Genomic DNA, 20,602 nt, shown 5'->3' with positions numbered 1-20,602 from the left:
TTTTGTCTCAATTTAAGATATAATAGTTAAAAAATGTATTAAGTTAAATCACAATAATAAATAACTTGCAATAGGCCTACTATGAAATACAGGATTTCATTATACTTATTCCCAATATATTTTTAAGAAACAAAATAAGTAAACAAAACAGTTGTAAAATATTAATTTGCTTTTTATATGAAGCAGCAGATTTTTAAAACACGATAGCTGACGGCACATCTGTGACGCCACACTCCATCCGGGTCCTCCGCGCCTGGGCCATGACGTCACGGGGTCCAGGAATGGCGGCGCTGTCTGCAGAGGGAAGCAGTCCGAAGAGCCCGAAACTTTGTTCCTAACATCACTCAGCGGCTACACGAGCTCCACTGTTCCACCGACGGCCATACCCAGCTCTTAAAGAGCCAGCGCAACAGCGGAACCCAGTCTCGACGTTGTTACCGCTGAATTCTAACGTCCCAGGCTCTATTAGTTTGGTTGACTTTGCGAGGGCCAAAAGACAAGAGCAAAGACAGCGACTAACGGTACATAAAAACAACAAGCACCCACAGAGCATAATTTTTCGTGTCCGTCCATTTCATAGAAGGATCTTACTTGTGTTTTGCTAGTTTTGTGTGTGTGTCTTGCTCATAAAACGAAAGGCAAGACGCTGGCCTGATAAGGTGAAGCCACCAGCTGCGGGTTTGATGCCACGATGGAGAGTTTAACACTGAGCGATGTCGAGCAGAAATATTACTCTGAACTCTTCCTCTCCTGTGATGTCGATAACACCAAGAAAGTGGCTTCCAATGGCAAAGTTCTGGACCTCTTCCGGGCGGCCCAGCTCTCAAGCGAAGTGGTGCTTCAGGTAGAGTAACGTTATACATCTAATTCAGATACGTGTGTATTAGATATTAGTCAGCAGAAATGTGTTGTTATGCTTATACACTTAAGTAAATCGAATTGACTACGTGAGTTCATCGTCTCAGACATGCCAAGGGCTCTAATGGCTCATATGGGCGATGTCAAGAGTATTTAGACCGGAATGACGAATCAATCTCATTGTTGACGAGTTACACAGATGAATTGGTGATGCATCTGCAGTGTTAAACTTTGTTTCCTGTTGTGCAAGTCAGTAGACTTATTAGTTGTGCCTGCTTCCTCTTAAATATAAGCATAAATTGTTTTTTTCTGCTTATGTCAGGAAAACCATTAGGTTGATGACTCTTGAAATGTGTTTTTCTCGCTTGATAGTATGCATAATGTGTGATCCTATATTGAGGGAATTAGACAAGACTCAAACTTATTAACTGTAGCTGGTCCATAACTTGTTGATAATATGCTATAAAGCTCTAACAGTTTTATACTCAAGCTTCTTTTGGGAGACTACTTACAAAACATGGTTGATGGTTCTTGAAATGTCATACAGATGTTTTTGTTTCATCACTTGGTGCTTATTAGCTAACACTCATCTTTTGGGTCAGGTATTGTTAGAGCATGAACATTTCAAAAACTTGTGGTCTTCTTAGTCTAATTGCTTCTAGATCTTTGGTGTGAAGGGGTGTGCATGAGTTGCTAGTGAAAATTACATATTGTTAAAATGTTGATGTTGTCTGAGCAACAGATTTATTGATTTGTAATACTAAAGTAATTGACAGTAGGGCATTTCATTGAAGGTTTACTTGTGAGATATTAGCGTTTTGTTATATGTTGTTGCTCTGATTTCTCATGTTTCATTAATTTTTATATCAATATTTAGCTTTAAGATTGAGAACTGTTAATCAGTCTAGTAGGCACAGTAATGTTTATTAAATATTTTAGTTTTTTATGTTTTAAGTGAGTTGTATTCGGTACGCTGCTATTATATTGGTGAATACTTGGCCATACTGTTTTGTGGATGGAGAGATGGAGAGCAGAGACCCATTGTTACATATGTACGTAAGTGTTTAATTTTATGCCTGGCCCATAACATACATTACTGTTCAAAAGTTTGGGGTCAGTAATGTATATTTTTATTTTAAAGAACTAATTAATACTGTCATTCATCAAGAATGAATTAAATTGATCAAAACACAGTAAGTACATTTATAATGTTACGAAATATTTTTATTTCAAACAACTACTGTTCTTTTAAACTTTCTATTCATCAAGGACTCCTGAGTGTATTAGCCTACAGTTTCCACAAATATGATAATAGTTTCAACACTGATAATACGATTTTTTTTCTTGAGCTCCAAAATAGTGTATTAGAATAACTTTTGAAAGATCATGTGACACTGAAGACCGGAGTAACTGGTGTCATTAAAATATTATTTAGCTAGTTATTTTTAGTGCATTGCTCTATACTGTATTTTTATGTACATTAACTTTTATTCACCTCTAGTCATGTTTATGTATGGTCACCTTTTTTGTAGATGTTAAGCTCAGTTTATCTCATTGAAAGTTTTGTTTCCATTCTCTTAGATTACTGAGCTGTGTGGGGCCACACGTCTCGGTCATTTTGGTCGGAGTCAGTTCTACATTGCACTGAAGCTCATTGCACTGGCCCAGTCTGGAATGCCCCTGCGTGTGGAGACCCTGAACAGTGGTAAGTAGCAACAAACCTTATTTATAGCTATTTCTGCTCGTGTGTACTGTATGCACCAAATCAAAATATAATTTTAATGTGAAGTTATCACATGCATGTAATATTGCAGACACTCTTTTTGCAGATGACATTTGCTGCCCCATTACATAACAAGAATTAGACTAGAGGATAAAAAAAATACTTCCTTTCTGTTGCATTTGTATATTTCTGTGAACTTTTTGTGCCTTTAAGCCAAATGCAAATGTTCCGGTGTAACTGTTCAAATTGCTTATGGTTTCGTTTTTGTCACTGTTTTAGTGTCATGGTTTCGGTACGGTTCAGTATGTGCTATGTTCAGGGAAAAAACTGACTGTTTGCTTGCTGTCAAATAAAAAGAGTAATCAAACAAACAATCAAACTACAAGCAACAGAACAAATACAAAAGAGCAAAGATACAAATAAAATAAACAGTGCTTTTTAAGTTTTTCAGATATCTAACATTAGTCTTCATGCAGAGAAATTGAATAAAGTAATCAAATGTGAATAAATAACTGCATTTAATCTTCAGTAGCTATTTAGGCAAGCGCAGTGATGGATTTCCTTGTCTTATGATGTTTGATTAACATTAAAAACACAGACTGCAGGAATATTAGGCTGCTGTCACTTTAAGACATTATGCACAAATCCAATACACTAATACTGAACGCATGCGTTCTTTCTCTACTGTTTACGTTCACTTAAGACATAACCTGCTGTGTTTGCTAGCACACTCGCCAAACAGGGCGTGTCGGACATCATTTTTGTGAGAATTTTTCTGTTCAAGCGCATGACTTTAAAGAGAACTCAACCTTTGTGCGAAAAAAAGTTTTTTTTGGCTTCTTCCTGCGCTTGAATGTTTAAATTGGCAAGCGTTAAAGGGATAGTTCACCCAAAAATAAAAATTTTGTCAGTAATTACTCTCCCTCATGTTCTTCCAACCCCGTAAGACCTTCGTTCATCTTCAGAACACGAATTAAGATATTTTTGATGAATCTGAGAGCTGGCTCACTCCTCCTTAGACTGCTAGGGAATTGATATCTGCCAGCCCAGAAAAGTTATTAAAGACATCGTTAAAATAGTCCAAGGGACTACAGTGGCTCAATCTTACGTTTTTCAAGCGACGAGAATACTTTTTGTTTGCAAAAATAACGACTTCATTCAACTATTCATTTTCACAGAACACTATTTGACCAAAAATGTCACAGTTGTCTTATAAAGACCTCATTGACTAGCATGTACCGTCATGTTTAACTTTTACACAAGTTAAACATGACGGTACATGCTAGTCAATGAGATGAATCAATTCGGCTCCACAACAACTTTAAAAATGTATCAATAACCATTCAGAAATGTCCAAGTGTAGTCTTAAAGTTGCATCCTCTCCTGAGTCCCTCCGTAAGGCTGCACGATTAATTGCAATTTACATGAAATCGCAATTAAACCAATTTGGCTTATCGCGATTATGAAATCGCAAATGCTGCGATTATTTTTTATGTGCAGCTTGTCATTGATGTACGGCTCTGTAAACGCTGCGCCATCTGAAAGCAACTGTGAGTTTGAGTCGCTTATAACGTGCATTTGAAAAAGCAAACATCTTTCCAAACATGAGAAGCATTTATGAGCCTCTTGTCCAACTAAAAACAACATTTAATAACATGCTTTTACTCCAAACTCACTTCATAACGACAGTTGAGCATCCTTCTGTGAGATGATGTGGCTTCTTACACAGAATAAGGCAGTCGTGTGTTTATAAGTCATGTTTAATCAGACAAAGTGTTTAAATTTTCTGTTTATTCAGCTACAGCGATAGGGATTTCCTGGAATGATGTGCGTTATAGTATTTCTGCGGCGGGGCGTATTTGGCGTGTCTGCGTTAGTGCGCCCTCTGGTGTTCAGATGAAGCAGCGTTAACTACCGATCAGCCGCACTGCTCTGACAAGCTGCGCATTAAATAATCGCAGCCTTTGCCAAATCGCGTGCGGTTTCATTGCGATTAATCGCGCAGCCCTACTCCACTGCTGGTTATTTCTGAGATTTTAAATGAGTGAGCTTATTGGTTTTTTTGTTTTTCGGTTCCGAATTTCGGTTCCGGGTATTGCGCATCATTTGAATCATTCCCGCAGGTCTTGCGTTTATAATGCGGGAAATTCCCGCAAACATTCATTCAATCTAGCATGTAGGCCTATGAGTAAATTTTACCTAACAGATTATAAGATCAAATCAGTCATTTTAAAACTTTCTGCGAGACGCAATTTCACAAACAGCGTGAGTGATTCTGCCAATGCCGCGTCTTCTCTGTCTCTTAAAATAGGTTACACAAGGCAAGCCAATCGCGCTGCAGCTGCAGGCGGCGACTCTAGACTCTCGCCTTTCAGGAGTCGGGACATTTGATGGAAATGTCACTTGCACAATCGGGCCATTGCATCGTCACTATTGTTTATAATTTGTGCGTCTTTTTAAGTCTTACCTATTTAAACATTCAAGCGATTTTAACCCGAATAACAAACAGGTCGTGAGTAACAAAACTGAGTTATTTTTCTTGAATTATAGCGCTTTAACGGTCAAAAGCACACAACATTGTCTAAATTCCAGTCTTGGGGAGTTTCCTCTCAAACACAATCGGTTATGTCTTAAAAAAATAATACAAAAAGAAAATGCATGTGACACTATAATGGAAACAGTATGGGCCGTTCACGTTACGTCTTTTGCGCGTTCATCCTTTGCTGAAACGTCTTCGTCTTCATGGAGAACGTGGCTCATGATTGCTAAGCAACAGGAGCCCTTTTTAAAAGAGGAGAAAGTGGCGCGGACTGCGCTTTACATGCAACATGTGAACGTGGATCCGTGCACTAGCTCTTAAAGTGAGAGTAGCCTAAAATGTGTCTGTCATTATTGTATATAAAACAACAAAAGATAGCATTAATTGTAAGGAATCAGGATTAATAGCCTATGTATTCAAATTATACAGGACTAAACAACTATTCCGTGTTATTTTACATTTGATTACTTTTTTCCGTTTCTAGCGTTTCTGAATACTAGTGTTAGACCTAAACTTTTCTCTTTATTTCATGTATTTATTTGTGCTACTTTTTTCAATTTAATTCAAAGATTGAAATCAAGCTTCCTTTTGTTGTGGAAACTAAAAAAAATGACCCCATTGTAAAAACATAAATGCAATGAGTGAGCAAACATTTAGCTGAACGTATTTTTTAATAATTGTCTAAAAAAAACTCCCCCCTCAAATTAAAAAATCCCCCCCCATAAGAATGACCTAAAGGGGGATTTCCCCCCTATTTTCCAAAACGAAATTCAGGCCCTGATATATATATATATATATTTATCCCAAACAGGAAGCCCTGTGCAAACGCTCTACATGAATTTTGTAAGGTTAGACACAAGACCTTGTAAAAGAATGAGAAACTGACAGTGGTATAAATAAGCAGGAAATACGACCCGACTCATAGCCTTGAAGATACTGCAAGAACACAAAGTCACAGTCAACAGGAAATTGCTGACAGAGTTTAGATATGCTTTGGACGAACTTGGTTTCTATTGATTTCTTTTCCATTGATTTTAAAGTTAGTAATGAAAACTTTTGACCTCAAAAAACATCAGTTTAGTAGTGCTGACAGTAGCTGAATATTAAATCTGGCTCTGTGTGTAGAAGTCTAATGTGGAGTTGTGTTTGCAGTAAGGGATCTGCCCCTCCCTCGCTTTGTGATGGGCAAGAACGAGCAGGAGACGAGGCACGCGGTCATGTTCGCAGACGCAGAGAATCAAGGGCACTACTTCCCCAGACCTCCAGTCCGAGTGCAAGCCAAAAAAGTGTCAGCGCACGAGATGATTCAGCCCTGTGTGCCCACTGTTGATCCTCAGGTACTACAGCATATATCCCACGTACTATCATTAAATATGTCAAAATATGAAGAAGAAGAAAAGAAAATCTGTTCTTTAGGCCTTTCAGGGTGAATGTAATCTGCTAGATGTGTCACTGTCTTATGTTGTTAATATTAGAAGGACAACAATCGCCCCAGTTAGGACTCCCACTTCGCCCCAATATTTAATATTAATGTGGTAATTATCTATTAATATAAGTTATTATAAAGTGTTGCTCTTATTTCTATGTACTTGAGCGAGTCCTAGGCAAATCTAACTTAAAGATCAGTTTCTTATACTGGTGAGTGTTTGATATTAAAGGTCATATGATGTACTTGATTCTTCGTTTACTTAAACTATAACAATGTCTATCATTTTGGGGTCTATTAAAATGGGGCTACTTGAGGCTATGCGTATAAGGCCAGATGCCATTATTTTTTTCAATACGTTTTTTTAAATGTATAATATTATTATTTAACTTATATTAGCATTTAACTTAAAACATTGTAGTTAAATAATCAGGTGTGTTTAATAATGTATTTGTTTTTGCTGCAGTAATACACTTTGTATAGCCAATTGTGAAAAACAAAAAATATTATTTAAATTGAAAAAGTATTTTTTTATTATTATTGTTTTATTTTATTTATTGAGGCCATCTGTTTGGCCAAAAGAATTACTAAGTAACTAATTTTGTTTATCTCTGGCTCCAGCCGGACACCACATCTCCTGTAGTGTCGCCGCACCAGTCCCCTCCCACTTCGCCCCATGCCTGGAGGAAGCACAAGCGCCAGGCCAGCGGTGGAAACGTGGACAGACAGCCCTCAGTGCCAGGAGTTGTTTGGACACCTTTTAGAGAAGCACAGCCAGGTATTCTGTTTAATAATGGCATAATTTCTTATTTTGCAAACAGAATAACCTTCCTTAACAACATTAAAAAAATTATATTATAGATTTATTTAAATATCGTAATATAATATTTAATATTGATGTGGTAGTTATCTATTAAAGGATTAGTTCACTTTTAAAAAAACTTTTGCTGATAATTTACTCACCCCCATGTCATCCAAGATGTCCATGTCTTTCTTTCTTCAGTCGAAAAGAAATTAAGGTTTTTGATGAAAACATTCCAGGATTTTTCTCCATATAATGGACTTCAATGGGACCCAAATGGTTCAAGATCCAAATGACAGTTTCAGTGCAGCTTCAAAGGGCTTTAAACGATACCAGACCATGAATACGGGTCTTATCTAGCGAAACGATCGGTCATTTCAAAAATAAATAAAAAAGTTTAAGTTTTATAGGCACAAATGCTCGCCTTGCTCTGTTCTGTGATGCGCGTTCGTGATGGCACGTAATACCCAATCACGTTGAAAAGGTCACGCTTGACGCAAGCGGAAGTACCGAGTCAGTGTTTACAAATGTGAGGAAAGAGGACCATATACACATATTCAAATGTCTTTGTGTCAGTTTACCGTTTAAAATGCCCATTTTGTGTGCGTATCCTGGGTGTTTTAATATTAAAAAGGCTAAAAGTATACATTTGTAAACACTGACTCGGTACTTCCGCTTGCATCAAGCGTGACCTTTTCAACGTAATTGCATATTACCTGCCGTCACAAACGCGCGTCACAGGACAGAGCAAGGCGAGCATTTGTGCTTATAAAACTTAAACTTTTTTATTTATTTTTGAAATGACCGATCGTTTCGCTAGATAAGACCCTTATTCATCGTCTGGTATCGTTTAAAGCCCTTTGAAGCTGCACTAAAACTGTCATTTGGACCTTGAACCGTTTGGGTCCCATTGAAGTCCATTATATGGAGAAAAATCCTGGAATGTTTTCATCAAAAAACTTAATTTCTTTTCGACTGAAGAAGAAAGACATGGACATCTTGGATGACATGGGGGTGAGTAAATTATCAGCAAAAGTTTTTTTTTTTAAAGTGAACTAATCCTTTAATATTAGTTATTATAAAGTGTTGCTCTTATTTCTGTGTACTTGAGCGAGTCCTAGGCAAATCTAACTTAAAGATCAGTTTGTTACACTGGTGAGTGTTTAATATTAAAGGTCACATGATGTACTAGATGCTTACTAAATGTTGATGTATAATTTTGTTTAATTGATTCAGTCCTATCTTTTTTTTAACTATTCATTCTTTATCTTTCCCGTATCTGTGTCTTGTTTAAGGACCAGTAACAGGTGACGGGATGTGGTCCGCCCATTCACCCCCTCCTGTCCAAGAAACTTGGGTCAGCTTTACAGACACCCCTCCCTCCAGCACACTTCCAATGCATCCCCCCTCAGCTCAGGTAATAGAGTGCAGGCCTCCATGTATACATTTGTTATGTATACAATGAAGTCTGTCACCAATAGCCTGCTGGAACCAAGGCTTCTGTGGCAGAACAGATGTTTAATTTTGTGTGCATGGCAGCACAAAAGTAGACTATATTAAACCCCAAGTGGATGCATGTCCAGCGAATTACCAGTAGTACAAGGGATTTAAAAGGCTGGTAGCTGAGCAGTTGTTTATACTGTTTAAAAAAATCTTACCAACCCCAAACTTTTTAAGTGTAGTTCACATATTCGAGTATATTACAAAATCTAATTTTATTTTTCCCTCTTCTTTTCCAGCCGGAGAGCACAACAGTAAGGCCCGTTGTGTCTTCAATGATCACAAATGAAATCCAAAGACAGACCAGTGGTTACGATGACCCCTGGAAAATCACAGATGAGCAAAGACAGTATTACATAAACCAGTTTAAGACCATTCAGGCAGATCTCACTGGTTTAATCCCTGGTAATTGAGACCTCATTTTGAACAGTAACTGCCTATCTGCTGAACTTGCCAACCTAAAAATGAATCCGTCCTCTGTTGTTCAGGCTCTGCCGCGAAGGAATTCTTTACGAAGTCGAAACTGCCTATTCTAGAACTGTCTCACATTTGGTAAGTAGTTTCACATCGAAGGGTTACATTGTCTCTCTTTGTTTATTTTGGATGAGCTTGGTATAGATTGCCTTGAAGGGATAGTTCACCCAAAAAGTGTCATCACTTGCTCACCCTCATGTTGTTTCAAACCTGTATAAGTTTCTTTCTTCTGTTAAACACAAAAGGTATTTTGACGAATTTTGGTAACTAGATCGTTAACGGGAGCCATTTACTTCCATAGTTGCTACTAGGGATGGGACGATTGCCGGTTTCACTATAAACCACGATAAAATGTACTGACGGTTAGTATTATCGTTTAAAATTTAATTATCATTAAAACCGTGTTTGATTATCGTGATTTTAATAACATAAATCCTGTCCAGCCAGCAACAGTTTGACACAGGTGCGCAGCACGCAATGTTTTTTTTTTTTTTTACCTCAATACCAAAACTATGTCTGGGAAATAATTGGGCACCAAATGTTTTGAGTTTAAATATTTTATCTCACTCACTTGACATAAACGTGAAGCTTCCGCAAAGAAAAGTTCGCAGCAAGTGGCTTTGAGCCAAAGACAAACGAACAAGTTCAAACAAGACTATTAAGAGTGACATTTAAGAGATGATAATGTATATTCATTGTAGACTTATTACACTGTTTTTTTTTTTCTTTGAATATTGAATTGAGATAAATGTTTTAAATCTTACCCGTTAAATCCATTTTGTACAGCGGACAAAACTCATCCAGACAAGATGATCGCAACAATATTATCAAACTCTGTAAACAATAAATCAACTCAAAAAGAATCAAAAATGGTGACGCAAGACGGCAAGTTGTATTTGAATGAAATGAGAGAGCGCGTCGTTGTGATACATGGATGTGCGCTGTGTTATAATGTGTTGCTATTGACGACGGTCATTATAAGGAAAGAAATGCCACAGAATCTTGCTCTAAAAACTGCATAGAGCTGCTTCTTTTTTTATGATTTTCAAATATAAAACTTGTCGAAATGTTTTCAGTGTGAGCATCAGTTCTTTTTGAACACTTTCATCTCGTGTTAACAAAACCGTTATAATATTGATAATCACGATAATTTTGGCCACTATAATCGTGATATGAAATTGTCATACCGTCCCATCCCTAGTTGCTACCATCAACTATTTGATTACCAACATTCTTTAAAATATCTTCTTTTGTGTTCAACAGAAGAAAGAAACTCATACAGGTTTGAGTGTGAGTAAATGACAATTTTCATTTTTGGGTCAACTATCCCTTTAAACAGATGTGTATCCAAGGTTATCAGCCTACTCGAAAACTGCATATGTTGATAATCCTAGCCATTTGCATTCGATTTGTTAATGTCCTGTCTTTGAAAAAGGAAGTTGTCCCTGTCATCTGCTTCTTTGTACCTTTAAATATTCATCTTATCTGTATTGACTGACTGACTGACCTGACTTTACCTTGCAGGGAGCTATCAGATTTTGATAAAGATGGTGCACTGACCCTGGATGAGTTTTGTGCTGCATTTCATCTCGTAGTCGCTAGGAAAAATGGTTATGACCTTCCTGAAAAGCTCCCCGAGAGCCTAATGCCAAAGCTTATTGACTTGGATGACTCAGCAGGTAAGCAGAAAAGCCTCACACTAATCACGGCTTCAAATCGGGCTATATGGAGCCCTTTCATAACATTTCACTGATTTTTTTTAAAGCATGGGCATGTTAAATATATTTAAAGTGATAGTAAAAACTTTACAAAAAAATTATATTTCAAATAAATGCTGTTCTTTTGATCTTATTTATTTTAAAAAAATGACGGTTTCCACAAAAACATTAAACAGCACAACTGTTTTCAACTCTGAATGTCAAGAAATGTTACTTGAACACTAAATCCACATATTAGATTATTAGAAATCAGCATATGATTTTTGAAGGATCATGTGATGCTTTAATGGCTGCTGAAAAGCTTTGCCATCACAGGAATAAATTATATTTTAAAATATAAATATATAAAATGTATAATATTTTACCGTATTATTGTTTTTTTTCCCGTAATAAATAAATAAATGCAGCGAAGTGGCCATAAAAGACTTCTTTCAAAAACATTTAACAAACCTTTTAGTTGAATGTTCAGTTGTTGTGTGGGTTGTCATATACTCTTTTAATTTACATATACACAGTTTAAAGTGATTTTAAATTAAGTCTAATGTAATTGGTCCAAAATCTGCATATTAAACCAAAAATATGTTACAATTATTGTGTTTTTATCACTTCCCGACATTTTACTTTCATTGTGGATAGAGAACAAACTTGCTTCTAATTCCAATAACAGCTTCACAGGATGTGAGCCTGTATCTTAGCAACAGGGATGCATATTAAAATGGAGCATAAAAAATGCCCTTGGGACCCCTTAGAGTCCTTGTGAAGTTTGCCGTTTTAGATGTAAATTATTGTTCTGCTTATTCTATAATTATGCTGAATGTCTGCATAAAGTTTTTATTGTCTGTATGTATGTTACAGTAGTTCCAGAACCTGGTACTGAAGTTAGCTTCTCTGCTTCCCCTGTGGAAGTCACTCCAAATAAGTCTCCTTCCATGCCTTCCCTGAACCAGAACTGGCCTGAGCTCAACCAGAACAATGAGGTTTGGACTGTCGAGTACTCTATGTACCTTACCTCTGTCACTGATATTTGTATTTCTATCTGCATTTATCTTTACGGGACAATAGAACTAATACACTTCTGCTTGGAAGAAAGAGGTGCTAGTGAAGCACACTTTCATCTCATCACATGTAACACTCACACGAGAATTGTCGTGACAGTTAATGCTTCACTGTGATGTTGTGAATGTGTTGTCCTTGTATTCAAAACTGCTGAACTGAAGTCACATTTTTAAAATAAATATTTCTAGTTTTAGATAAACCTCCTAGAATACTCCGTAATGTGAAATATTTCCAAGTAAAACAAAGTATTCAGTGGGAAACTGAATTGATTGGATTGGGGGCACTTTAAACCAAGACAATGGGCTATAATTTTGTGGTTGCCATTTATTTTTCAAGGTTATATCAAGGTTTAGGTCTGCATAAAGCTGTTATGAAAGTAGAGAAGGTTATTACATTTTGATTGAAGATGATGAAAATAAACCCAATTCTACGAAAGCCCATATTAAAAAAAACATTCTTTGGTAAATAATTGACATTAAAAAGTGAAATTGACAGATACTGCATCATAATTATGATATAAAAAGTCCTAAATATGAGAAGTACTAGATTAACTGTTAAACATCACACAACAGAACTCGGGATATTTAATATCCCAATAAAATCACACACTTCACCTTCAAAAAGAACTTAAAGATGGCATAAAATCAAAACAGACCATATTCACTATTTTCTTAAAGGGATAGTTCACCCAAAAATTGAAAATTCTGACATCATTTACTTACCCTCAAGTTGATCCAAATCTGTAGGAGTTTCTATCTTCTGCTGAACACAAAATAAAATAGTTTGAAGAATATGGGTAACCAAACAATTGATGGACCCCATTGACTTCCATAGTATGAAAAAATAATAATACTATGGACGTCAATGGGGACCTTAAACTGATTATTGACATTCGTCAAAATATCATCTTTTCTGTTCAGCAGAAGAAAGAAATTCATACAGGTTTACTTGAGGGTAAGTAAATGATGACAGAATTTAAATTTTTGGGTGAACTATCCCTTTAAGAAAATACTAAATAGGGTCTGTTTTGATTTTATGCCATCTTTCAGTTCTTTTTAGCCCCTTTCACACAGCGCGTTGATCCCGGGAAATTGCCAGAACGCCTTCTGTGTGAACATAAACACGACCCGGGATTGATCCCGCGATCAATGCCGGGTTGGGGACCTAGTAACATTTCTGGGATCAGTCCCCGGAATGCGAGCTGTGTGAACAAAAGCCGTAATCAATGCCGTGTCGTAATGATGGCGCTGAAGCCGGGATCGTTCGCCAACGTGAAACGGTACGTAATGCGGTAGTTTATGATCGAATTAGAGAAAAAAATGCACAAGCGTGGTTTCTCGAGAGAGAAATCGCAGCTCATAAGCAAACTATAGACGCTGCTGAGACATTACATGTCACGTCGATGTCACGTGTCTTTATGGGTTGTGTGTGAACGCACTCTCTGATTCCGGAAAATCACTGGCAGTGTGAATGAACCAAAGTCAAACTTACCCGGGTCAAATCCCAGGTCACTTTATCCGTGTATTTTCCGGAAATCTCTGTGTGAAAGGTCTTTTGAAGGTGAAGTGTGTGATTTTATTTGGATATTATAATAACTGTTAAGAGATTTATAGGTTGATTTCTAAAAGAAAGTGTAAAACTGTGGCTCTGTGGGGCTTTCAAAATATTTGTTTGACCCGACTGGTCTTACACAGCAGTATTGGCTCAACCAGTTGCAGTGGAGTTTAGGGCAGGATTATCTGCATTTTTCAGAAAGCCTGTATGAACAGTAATTTGGTTTGCAATTCCATTTGAAAACGCAAGTGCCGTGGAAATGATACACCTATCTCCCGATTCGATACTATCACGATACTTGGGTGCCGATACAATATGTATTGAGAGATTTTTAAGAATTTCGATATTGCAATTTTTTTAACACTAGACCAATGGGAATAGTTAAATCATACACTTATACAGACTCTACATGATGTATAAGATGAGTCATATTTACAAAATCAAAACATCACATCTTTCTGACTTTTATATTTCAGAAGCATCATACAATGCTACATTCTCATGAATAAATGATTCAATAAATACATTTTTGAACAGTCACTTGTCGCCACTTAGTGGCGAAACAATGTAATTGAAAAATGTGCTATTTTAAGCACCAAGTTTCTATCAAAAGCTGATTTTGATCGCTACCGTAGACATCAGTGTTCATATTTGAACTTTAAACTTTTATCCAAGTACTTCTATGATCATTTTAACTATTGCATCACAGAAATAATGATACTATTAGGTTGAAAAGACTGTTTGTGAAGCTGTTTCATGACAACTCTCCGGGTCAGCGGCAGCGCCAACACAGCTTTGAATGTTGCGATATGATTTTGTCAAAGTTAAATAGACAGACGAATTGAAAGGTCGCGCGTGGGTGTTTAAATCAAGATCAGTCTTTTAAAGATGAATCGGGCAGCTCTATTGTCTTATCTCTCTCTCAGCATACGAGTAGCGCGAGGGCTTTTCAGTGTTTTCAGTCTCTTCCACGCGTCCACTTGGGATATTACGTCACTCAACACTCATAGATAACGACACATTTCATCCTCAGTGGAACAAAAGTGGCTAACTTCTGTCAACCTCATCTACAAGCAAGGACAAAAATAAAGTAATTGAATTTGAATCAATTCTGGAATAAAAAAATCGATTTTAGAATCGTAAAAAAAAAAAAAATGCGATAGCTAAGTGAGTCGATTTTTTCAACCAGCCCTAGAAATTACACACTTCACCTTTAAATCAGCTTAGTACTGTTTTGATCTACTGGATATAATTATTGGGGGTTCTCGTTTGATGACGGATACTTTTTTTTACCAAACTGATCATTGTAATAAGAAAATAAAATGTGACATTCTCCCTCCCAGCCTGTAAGGCCATTAAAGGGATAGTTCACCCAAAAATGAAAATTCTGTCAGTATTTACTCACTCACATGTTGTGCAACCCCGTAAGACCTTCGTTCATCTTCGGAAGACGAATTAAGATATTTTTGATTAAATCTGAGAGCTGGATCACTCCTCCATAGGCTTCGTAAGGGACTGACACTTGCCAGCCCCGTAAAGTTATTAAAGATATCGTTAAAATAGTCCAAGTGACTACAGTGGCTCAATCTTAAGTTTATCAAGCGACGAGAATACTTTTTGTGCGCAAAAAAAAAATAAAAAAAATAACGACTTTATTTCAACTCTTCATTTCCCTCTCTGTGGGCCTCGAGTGAGTTCACTAGTGTAACAGCGCAGCGCTTCTGTTGTTGTACGTCACACGCATCACACACATGACCAGCGTCGGCCAATAGTGAGCCTACGTGTGACTTAGCTCTACGCTATCACACTACCCTAACTGACTCGAGGCCCACAGAGAAGGACATGAATAGTTGAAATAAAGTCGTTATTTTTGTTTGTTTTTGCACACAAAAAGTATTCTCGTCGCTTGATAAACTTAAGATTGAGCCACTGTAGTCACTTGGACTATTTTAACGATGTCTTTAATAACTTTTCGGGGCCGGCAAGTTTCAATCCCTTAGAAGCCTATGGAGGAGTGATCCAGCTCTCAGTTTTAATCAAAAATATCTTAATTTGTCTTCCGAAGATGAACGAAGGTCTTACGGGGTTGAACAACATGAGGGAGAGTAAATACTGACAGAATTTTCATTTTTGGGTGAACTATCCCTTTAAGATGTAGCATATTCTCTGATGTCAACAGAGGATCAATTGTTTAATTGTTGACACCAGAGAATATGTTACAGCACAATGCAAGACGAATCACGGGTTTCTCCTTCAGTCAGAGGGCACACTGTTGTTGTATTGTGTCTCTGTTTGCTTGTGTGAGGAGTGGAGTGGCTCCACCTTGCTGACATGTTTCTGCTCTGTCTCTCCAGCAGTGGGAGACTTTTAGCGAACGCTCCTCAAGCTCACAAACTCTGACCCAATTTGATTCTAACATTGCACCAGCTGACCCTGTAAGTCAATCACTCAGTGCTCTTTCATGATTAATGATATTCATTAACCCAGTACTCTGTAAATTCTCTCTGAGAGCGCATGTCCTCAGGATAAATTCACAGCCACAGTGCCATCATCAAATTATTTGTTTTTTTCTTTTGCTTGCTGAGCTTACAGATAATTCTTTCATGCTCTTTCTTTCATACTGTATCATGTAATCCAAGTGATGACTCTGGCTGGCTGTCCTTTGAGGGTGTTTTTCTTCAAGTCTTTTGATGTGATACAATGATTTAGTTACTCAGTGCCAGATTCTTAACTATTCGTTGTTCTTTACGACTGAGATGACAAGTCTTCACGAAGTTGAATGGAACACAATTGTAGTTTTACGACAGCAGCAGTTGTGCTTGTTTCTTTTTTAGGATACAGCAATAGTCCACCCTGTGCCAATTCGTATGACTCCCAGCAAGATCCACATGCAAGAGATGGAGCTCAAGAGAACTGGAAGTGGTGCGTCCATTATTGTGCTTTTACAATGCAAATTCAATAGGCACTTTTGTAAAAATGTTAATGTTTTGTTCTAAATTATTATATCTTAATCACTATTTCTGTTGCTCATACTTTTGGTTGGACGTTTAGAATTAATTTTCACCTAGCGGAGTAAAAAAATCTCATTGGCCTGCGTTGAAGAAAGACCATTTTTTCCATCTCAAAGAGATGAAGGACTGGTTTTTTTTTACCTTAACAAGCAACCACTTAGAAACCACATAAAAACACACTAAAACACCAGAACACCTCAGCAACGCCCTAGCAACCATCAACTACACAACTGTCAGGCTGATTCTGACTGTAATTTGGTTGTTACGACTTTGATTATGCTCAAACAGAGTTTGTTCCAGTCGTTCAGTCGGGTGTTTAAAATCATGTAATGTGCAGTCTAAAAATTCTAGTCTTAGAATATAAGAACCAGCTGATGCCAGTCATCCTCACAAAGATTTTATTAAACATTTTTAATATTTGTGACTGACACAGCAACTATGCTGTGGAGATGCATCCCCTTACAAATTTTTGTAATTTTGTAAACAACGGCTTATGAAATAATACAAAAGAAACATAACTTAATATTGCGAGTTACTTGTTTTTAGGCTATTCATTTTGTTCTGCAGATGGAAAAAAGTGAAACTGTATTCTGTAAAAATTCAGAATAAGCTGTGAGTTCTCTCATTTTAAAAAGAACATTAAGTAGCTGTACTTTTTTATAGCTTTAAGAGCTGATTATATCTGCAGCTCTTCTGTCAAATAAAGTCATGCTTTCAGAGTTTCCAATTTTGGCAGTCCCATTAAATAGTTTTGGGAACGTTGTACATTTACTGTTGACTGATAAAATTAAAATATAGAAATAACATTTTAAATGACTTCTGTTTCGGAATAAATAAAGCAGTACTTTTAACTATGAAATAACCCAGCGTTTTTGCTCAGAACCAATTTGTTTTTAAATCCTGATTTGAGAATAACAATCAGAAAATGCATAATGAAATGTGTCTATAGCCGATAATGGCAAAAAGAAGACGTGAAAGAGAAACATGAATTTTTTATTCAAGTTATGTTTAACATTTCATAAATAAAAACACCAGTGTTGTCTGCAGGGTTTTTCCTGTTTTTTGCAAATAAGTAGCGGCATCTGTCTGTTGACATACAAGATCTCGCACAGTTGAGATTGGCAGAATGTCCCGTCGTGACTCACTAACTGTTAAGTGTGTTGTGTAGTGGACTGACTCAGTTATTAGGTTTGTGCTCCTCGCTGACTGTCAAAGACTAAAATCTGCTCCGGTCAATAAAAACTGTCTTTAAGTTCAGTCTTTGAATGTTTCAGCTAATCTTTAAGTGTGTCCCCATGACTTTTGCATGGGTAAACACCACTGATATTTTTTCTTCAGAAAATATTAAATCTAGTTGGAATTTATAATTTGCAGTCTAGTAGAAATCTCTTAAAGTATTCTTTCTTCTGCAAAAGTCAATATATTAATTAGTGTTTAACTGTGCTTCTTAATAATTGTTTTTAAAACCGTGACACATTTTTAGAAATAAAAATGCATTAAAATCACTTTTGTGTCCTTGCTGAATAAATTTAATTGCAGTAACACTACAATAAGGTTTCATTTGGTAACATTAATGTATTAACTGACATGAACTAACCATGAGAAATACGTTTGTTACTGTATTTGTTAATCTTTGTTAACTTTAGTTAATAAAAATACAGCTTTGTTCATATTAATTCGCAGTGCATTAACTTATGTTAATGAATACAAATTTTTATTTTAATAATTAATAGTAAATGTTGAAATTAACAAATATGAATAAATGCTGTAGAAGTTCAGTTAATTATTAGTTCATTAAATAATGTAGTTAACTAATAAAACGTTGTAAAGTGTTACCTTAATTGCTTAAAAAAATCTTTACAAAAACACAAAATTTTAACTGTACTGTAGTCACAAAATGGAAATTTGTAATTGGTTATTAAACGGATGTAATTATTTACTCCTGTTGTAACAGATCACACACATCCAACTAGTCCGTTAATGGCGAAACCACCAGAACTTAATGACGAGACCAAGCTAGCAGCATCTATAAAGTTTCCTGGTACCACTGTTGGTAAGTACATCCGGACTATTCAAGCATTTAATTGGCTGATCTTATGTAATTCATTCAAAACCATTACCCTTACTTTCTACAGGAGATGGCTATAGCAGCTCAGATTCATTTACATCTGATCAAGAGCCCATTTCTAGTGCTGTGAACAGACAAAGGTACTTTACTTCTTGTTGTGGTACCAAATTCAGAATCACTTTGATCTGTGTTCATCTTAAGCCCCTTTCACACAGAGATTCCGGAAAATACACGGATAAAGTGACCTGGGATTTGACCCGGGTTCGTTTGACTTTGGTTCATTCACACTGCCAGTGATTTTCCGGAATCAGAGAGTGCGTTCACACACAACCCATTAAGACACGTGACATCGATGTGACATGTAATGTCTCAGCAGCGTCTGTAGTTTGCTTATGAGCTGCGATTTCCACGCTTGTGCATTTTTTTTACGTGTTTTTTACGGTACGTAATGCGTTAGTTTATGATCGAATTAGAGAATCGCCCCCTCAACCATCAATCCCTATTCCCTACGTTTGTCCACTAATACTGTTCACTTGAAGGAGTGAATGAAAACGAGTGAGTGAATTCGGACAGCTGTTGAGCGTACATCGGTTGTACACTCGTTATTGCAGTGCAATGTGGGATTGAATGAGTGCACTCAGTAACTTCCACTATGGTTTCAAACAGCACTACAAAATGGCTGTCCCCTCAAATAGCGCCCTATCTGAGGGTATATGGGGCGTTTTCGGATTCAGGATTAGAGAGCAATATATCACTTTAGCGCGTGATCCTTGTCTTTTATTCCCGCCATAGTAAAATTGAAAATGTCCTGGAAAATGATCGCTGAAAAAGAGTGGGAACTCTGGTACCGTTTCACGCTGGCGAATGATCCCGGCTTCAGCGCCATCATTACGACACAGCATTGATTACGGCTTTTGTTCACACAGCGCGCGTTCCGGGACTGAACACGGCAGTGCTTCTAGGTCCCCAACCTGGCATCGATCCAGGGTCGTGTTTGCGTTCACACAGAAGGTGTTCTGGCAATTTTCTGGGATCAACGCGCTGTGTGAAAGGGGCTTCAGTGTTTGTGTTGTCGTGGCTTAAAGAAAAACTCAGATTAACCTGAATTAGATTTGGAAATGATTTAGCGCTTTAGATGTGAGTTTTGACAGCCAGAAAAGTACTAACAGCTCATACTTTTACAGGTCTCACTCTGGCACCTCTCCGGAAGGACTGAAGGTTGTGGCTCCGCCCCCACCTCCGCCCCGCCCCCACGCCTCTCACTCACGGTCCTCCTCTCTAGACATGAACAGAAACTTTGCTGCTGTCCCTGCAGGTATACATGCACACAAACAGTTATTACGTAACTCTTAGCTTCCTGTTTTTTGGGGTACGGTTAGTAAAAGCTGAAGTTGTCTTTTGTAATAACTTCTCCAGCCGGTTCGCAGCAGCCAGGTGTAGTGGCCTTCCCCCCCGCAGTGCCTCCGAGACCACTGCCCACACAGGTACAGCCCAGTGGTTAGCAATGCTGTATAAACTACTTTCAGACAATTATATATCCATTTCGCTTTCTTTTAAAAGAGTAATGCAATATCTAATTCTCAAATCCCCAGACATCAGTGCCACATGGTCACCGTTCAGTAGACGGGGATGGTCTTCCGGCACATACCAGCACGTCACCCCATCAGATGCCAGAACAGCCCAACTTTGCTGACTTCAGCCAATTCCAGGCTTTTGCTGTGGACCAGCCGGAAGATGATGGAGAGAACCCATCTGATAGTGGACAGGTACAAATGGAACCATATGTTACGTTAATGACTGATTCTGTGTAAAAATATGCAGAAATGAATTGTTTGCAAAAATATGTATTAAACAAGTAAACAATACATTTCTT

At 37.3% G+C, this 20,602-nt stretch overlaps 2 protein-coding genes across 8 annotated transcripts in view; both read left to right on the top strand.

The window, feature by feature from the left end:
- LOC143729596 (uncharacterized) overlaps positions 1 to 20,602 on the top strand; it is a 700,608-nt gene that overhangs the window by 579,073 nt on the left and 100,933 nt on the right. The window lies entirely within an intron of this gene.
- The window catches only part of reps1 (RALBP1 associated Eps domain containing 1), a 29,547-nt gene continuing 9,176 nt past the window's right edge, over positions 232 to 20,602 (top strand). The window contains exons 1-17 of one of the 7 annotated variants that reach the window (XM_077220271.1): positions 249 to 521; positions 639 to 844; positions 2,440 to 2,563; positions 6,273 to 6,457; positions 7,168 to 7,324; positions 8,644 to 8,765; positions 9,088 to 9,253; positions 9,337 to 9,400; positions 10,847 to 11,001; positions 11,896 to 12,017; positions 16,005 to 16,085; positions 16,485 to 16,572; positions 18,616 to 18,714; positions 18,797 to 18,869; positions 19,914 to 20,044; positions 20,146 to 20,213; positions 20,322 to 20,495. In XM_077220271.1, the coding sequence (XP_077076386.1) occupies positions 692 to 844; positions 2,440 to 2,563; positions 6,273 to 6,457; positions 7,168 to 7,324; positions 8,644 to 8,765; positions 9,088 to 9,253; positions 9,337 to 9,400; positions 10,847 to 11,001; positions 11,896 to 12,017; positions 16,005 to 16,085; positions 16,485 to 16,572; positions 18,616 to 18,714; positions 18,797 to 18,869; positions 19,914 to 20,044; positions 20,146 to 20,213; positions 20,322 to 20,495 (1,962 nt within the window). In that variant the 5' untranslated portion in view covers positions 249 to 521; positions 639 to 691. Of the gene's footprint in view, positions 845 to 2,439; positions 2,564 to 6,272; positions 6,458 to 7,167; positions 7,325 to 8,643; positions 8,766 to 9,087; positions 9,254 to 9,336; positions 9,401 to 10,846; positions 11,002 to 11,895; positions 12,018 to 16,004; positions 16,086 to 16,484; positions 16,573 to 18,615; positions 18,715 to 18,796; positions 18,870 to 19,913; positions 20,045 to 20,145; positions 20,214 to 20,321; positions 20,496 to 20,602 lie in introns of all 7 variants that reach the window. The other 6 variants (XM_077220274.1, XM_077220272.1, XM_077220270.1 and 3 more) reach the window with 6 other exon arrangements.

The sequence above is a fragment of the Siphateles boraxobius genome, unplaced genomic scaffold (assembly GCF_051911475.1).
Source record: "Siphateles boraxobius isolate OS27281-9 unplaced genomic scaffold, OSU_SipBor_1 8, whole genome shotgun sequence".
In the NCBI taxonomy this organism is placed as follows: Eukaryota; Metazoa; Chordata; class Actinopteri; order Cypriniformes; family Leuciscidae; genus Siphateles; species Siphateles boraxobius.
Note: the sequence above shows the minus strand (reverse complement) of the source record. Positions and strands in the feature narration are given on the sequence as shown.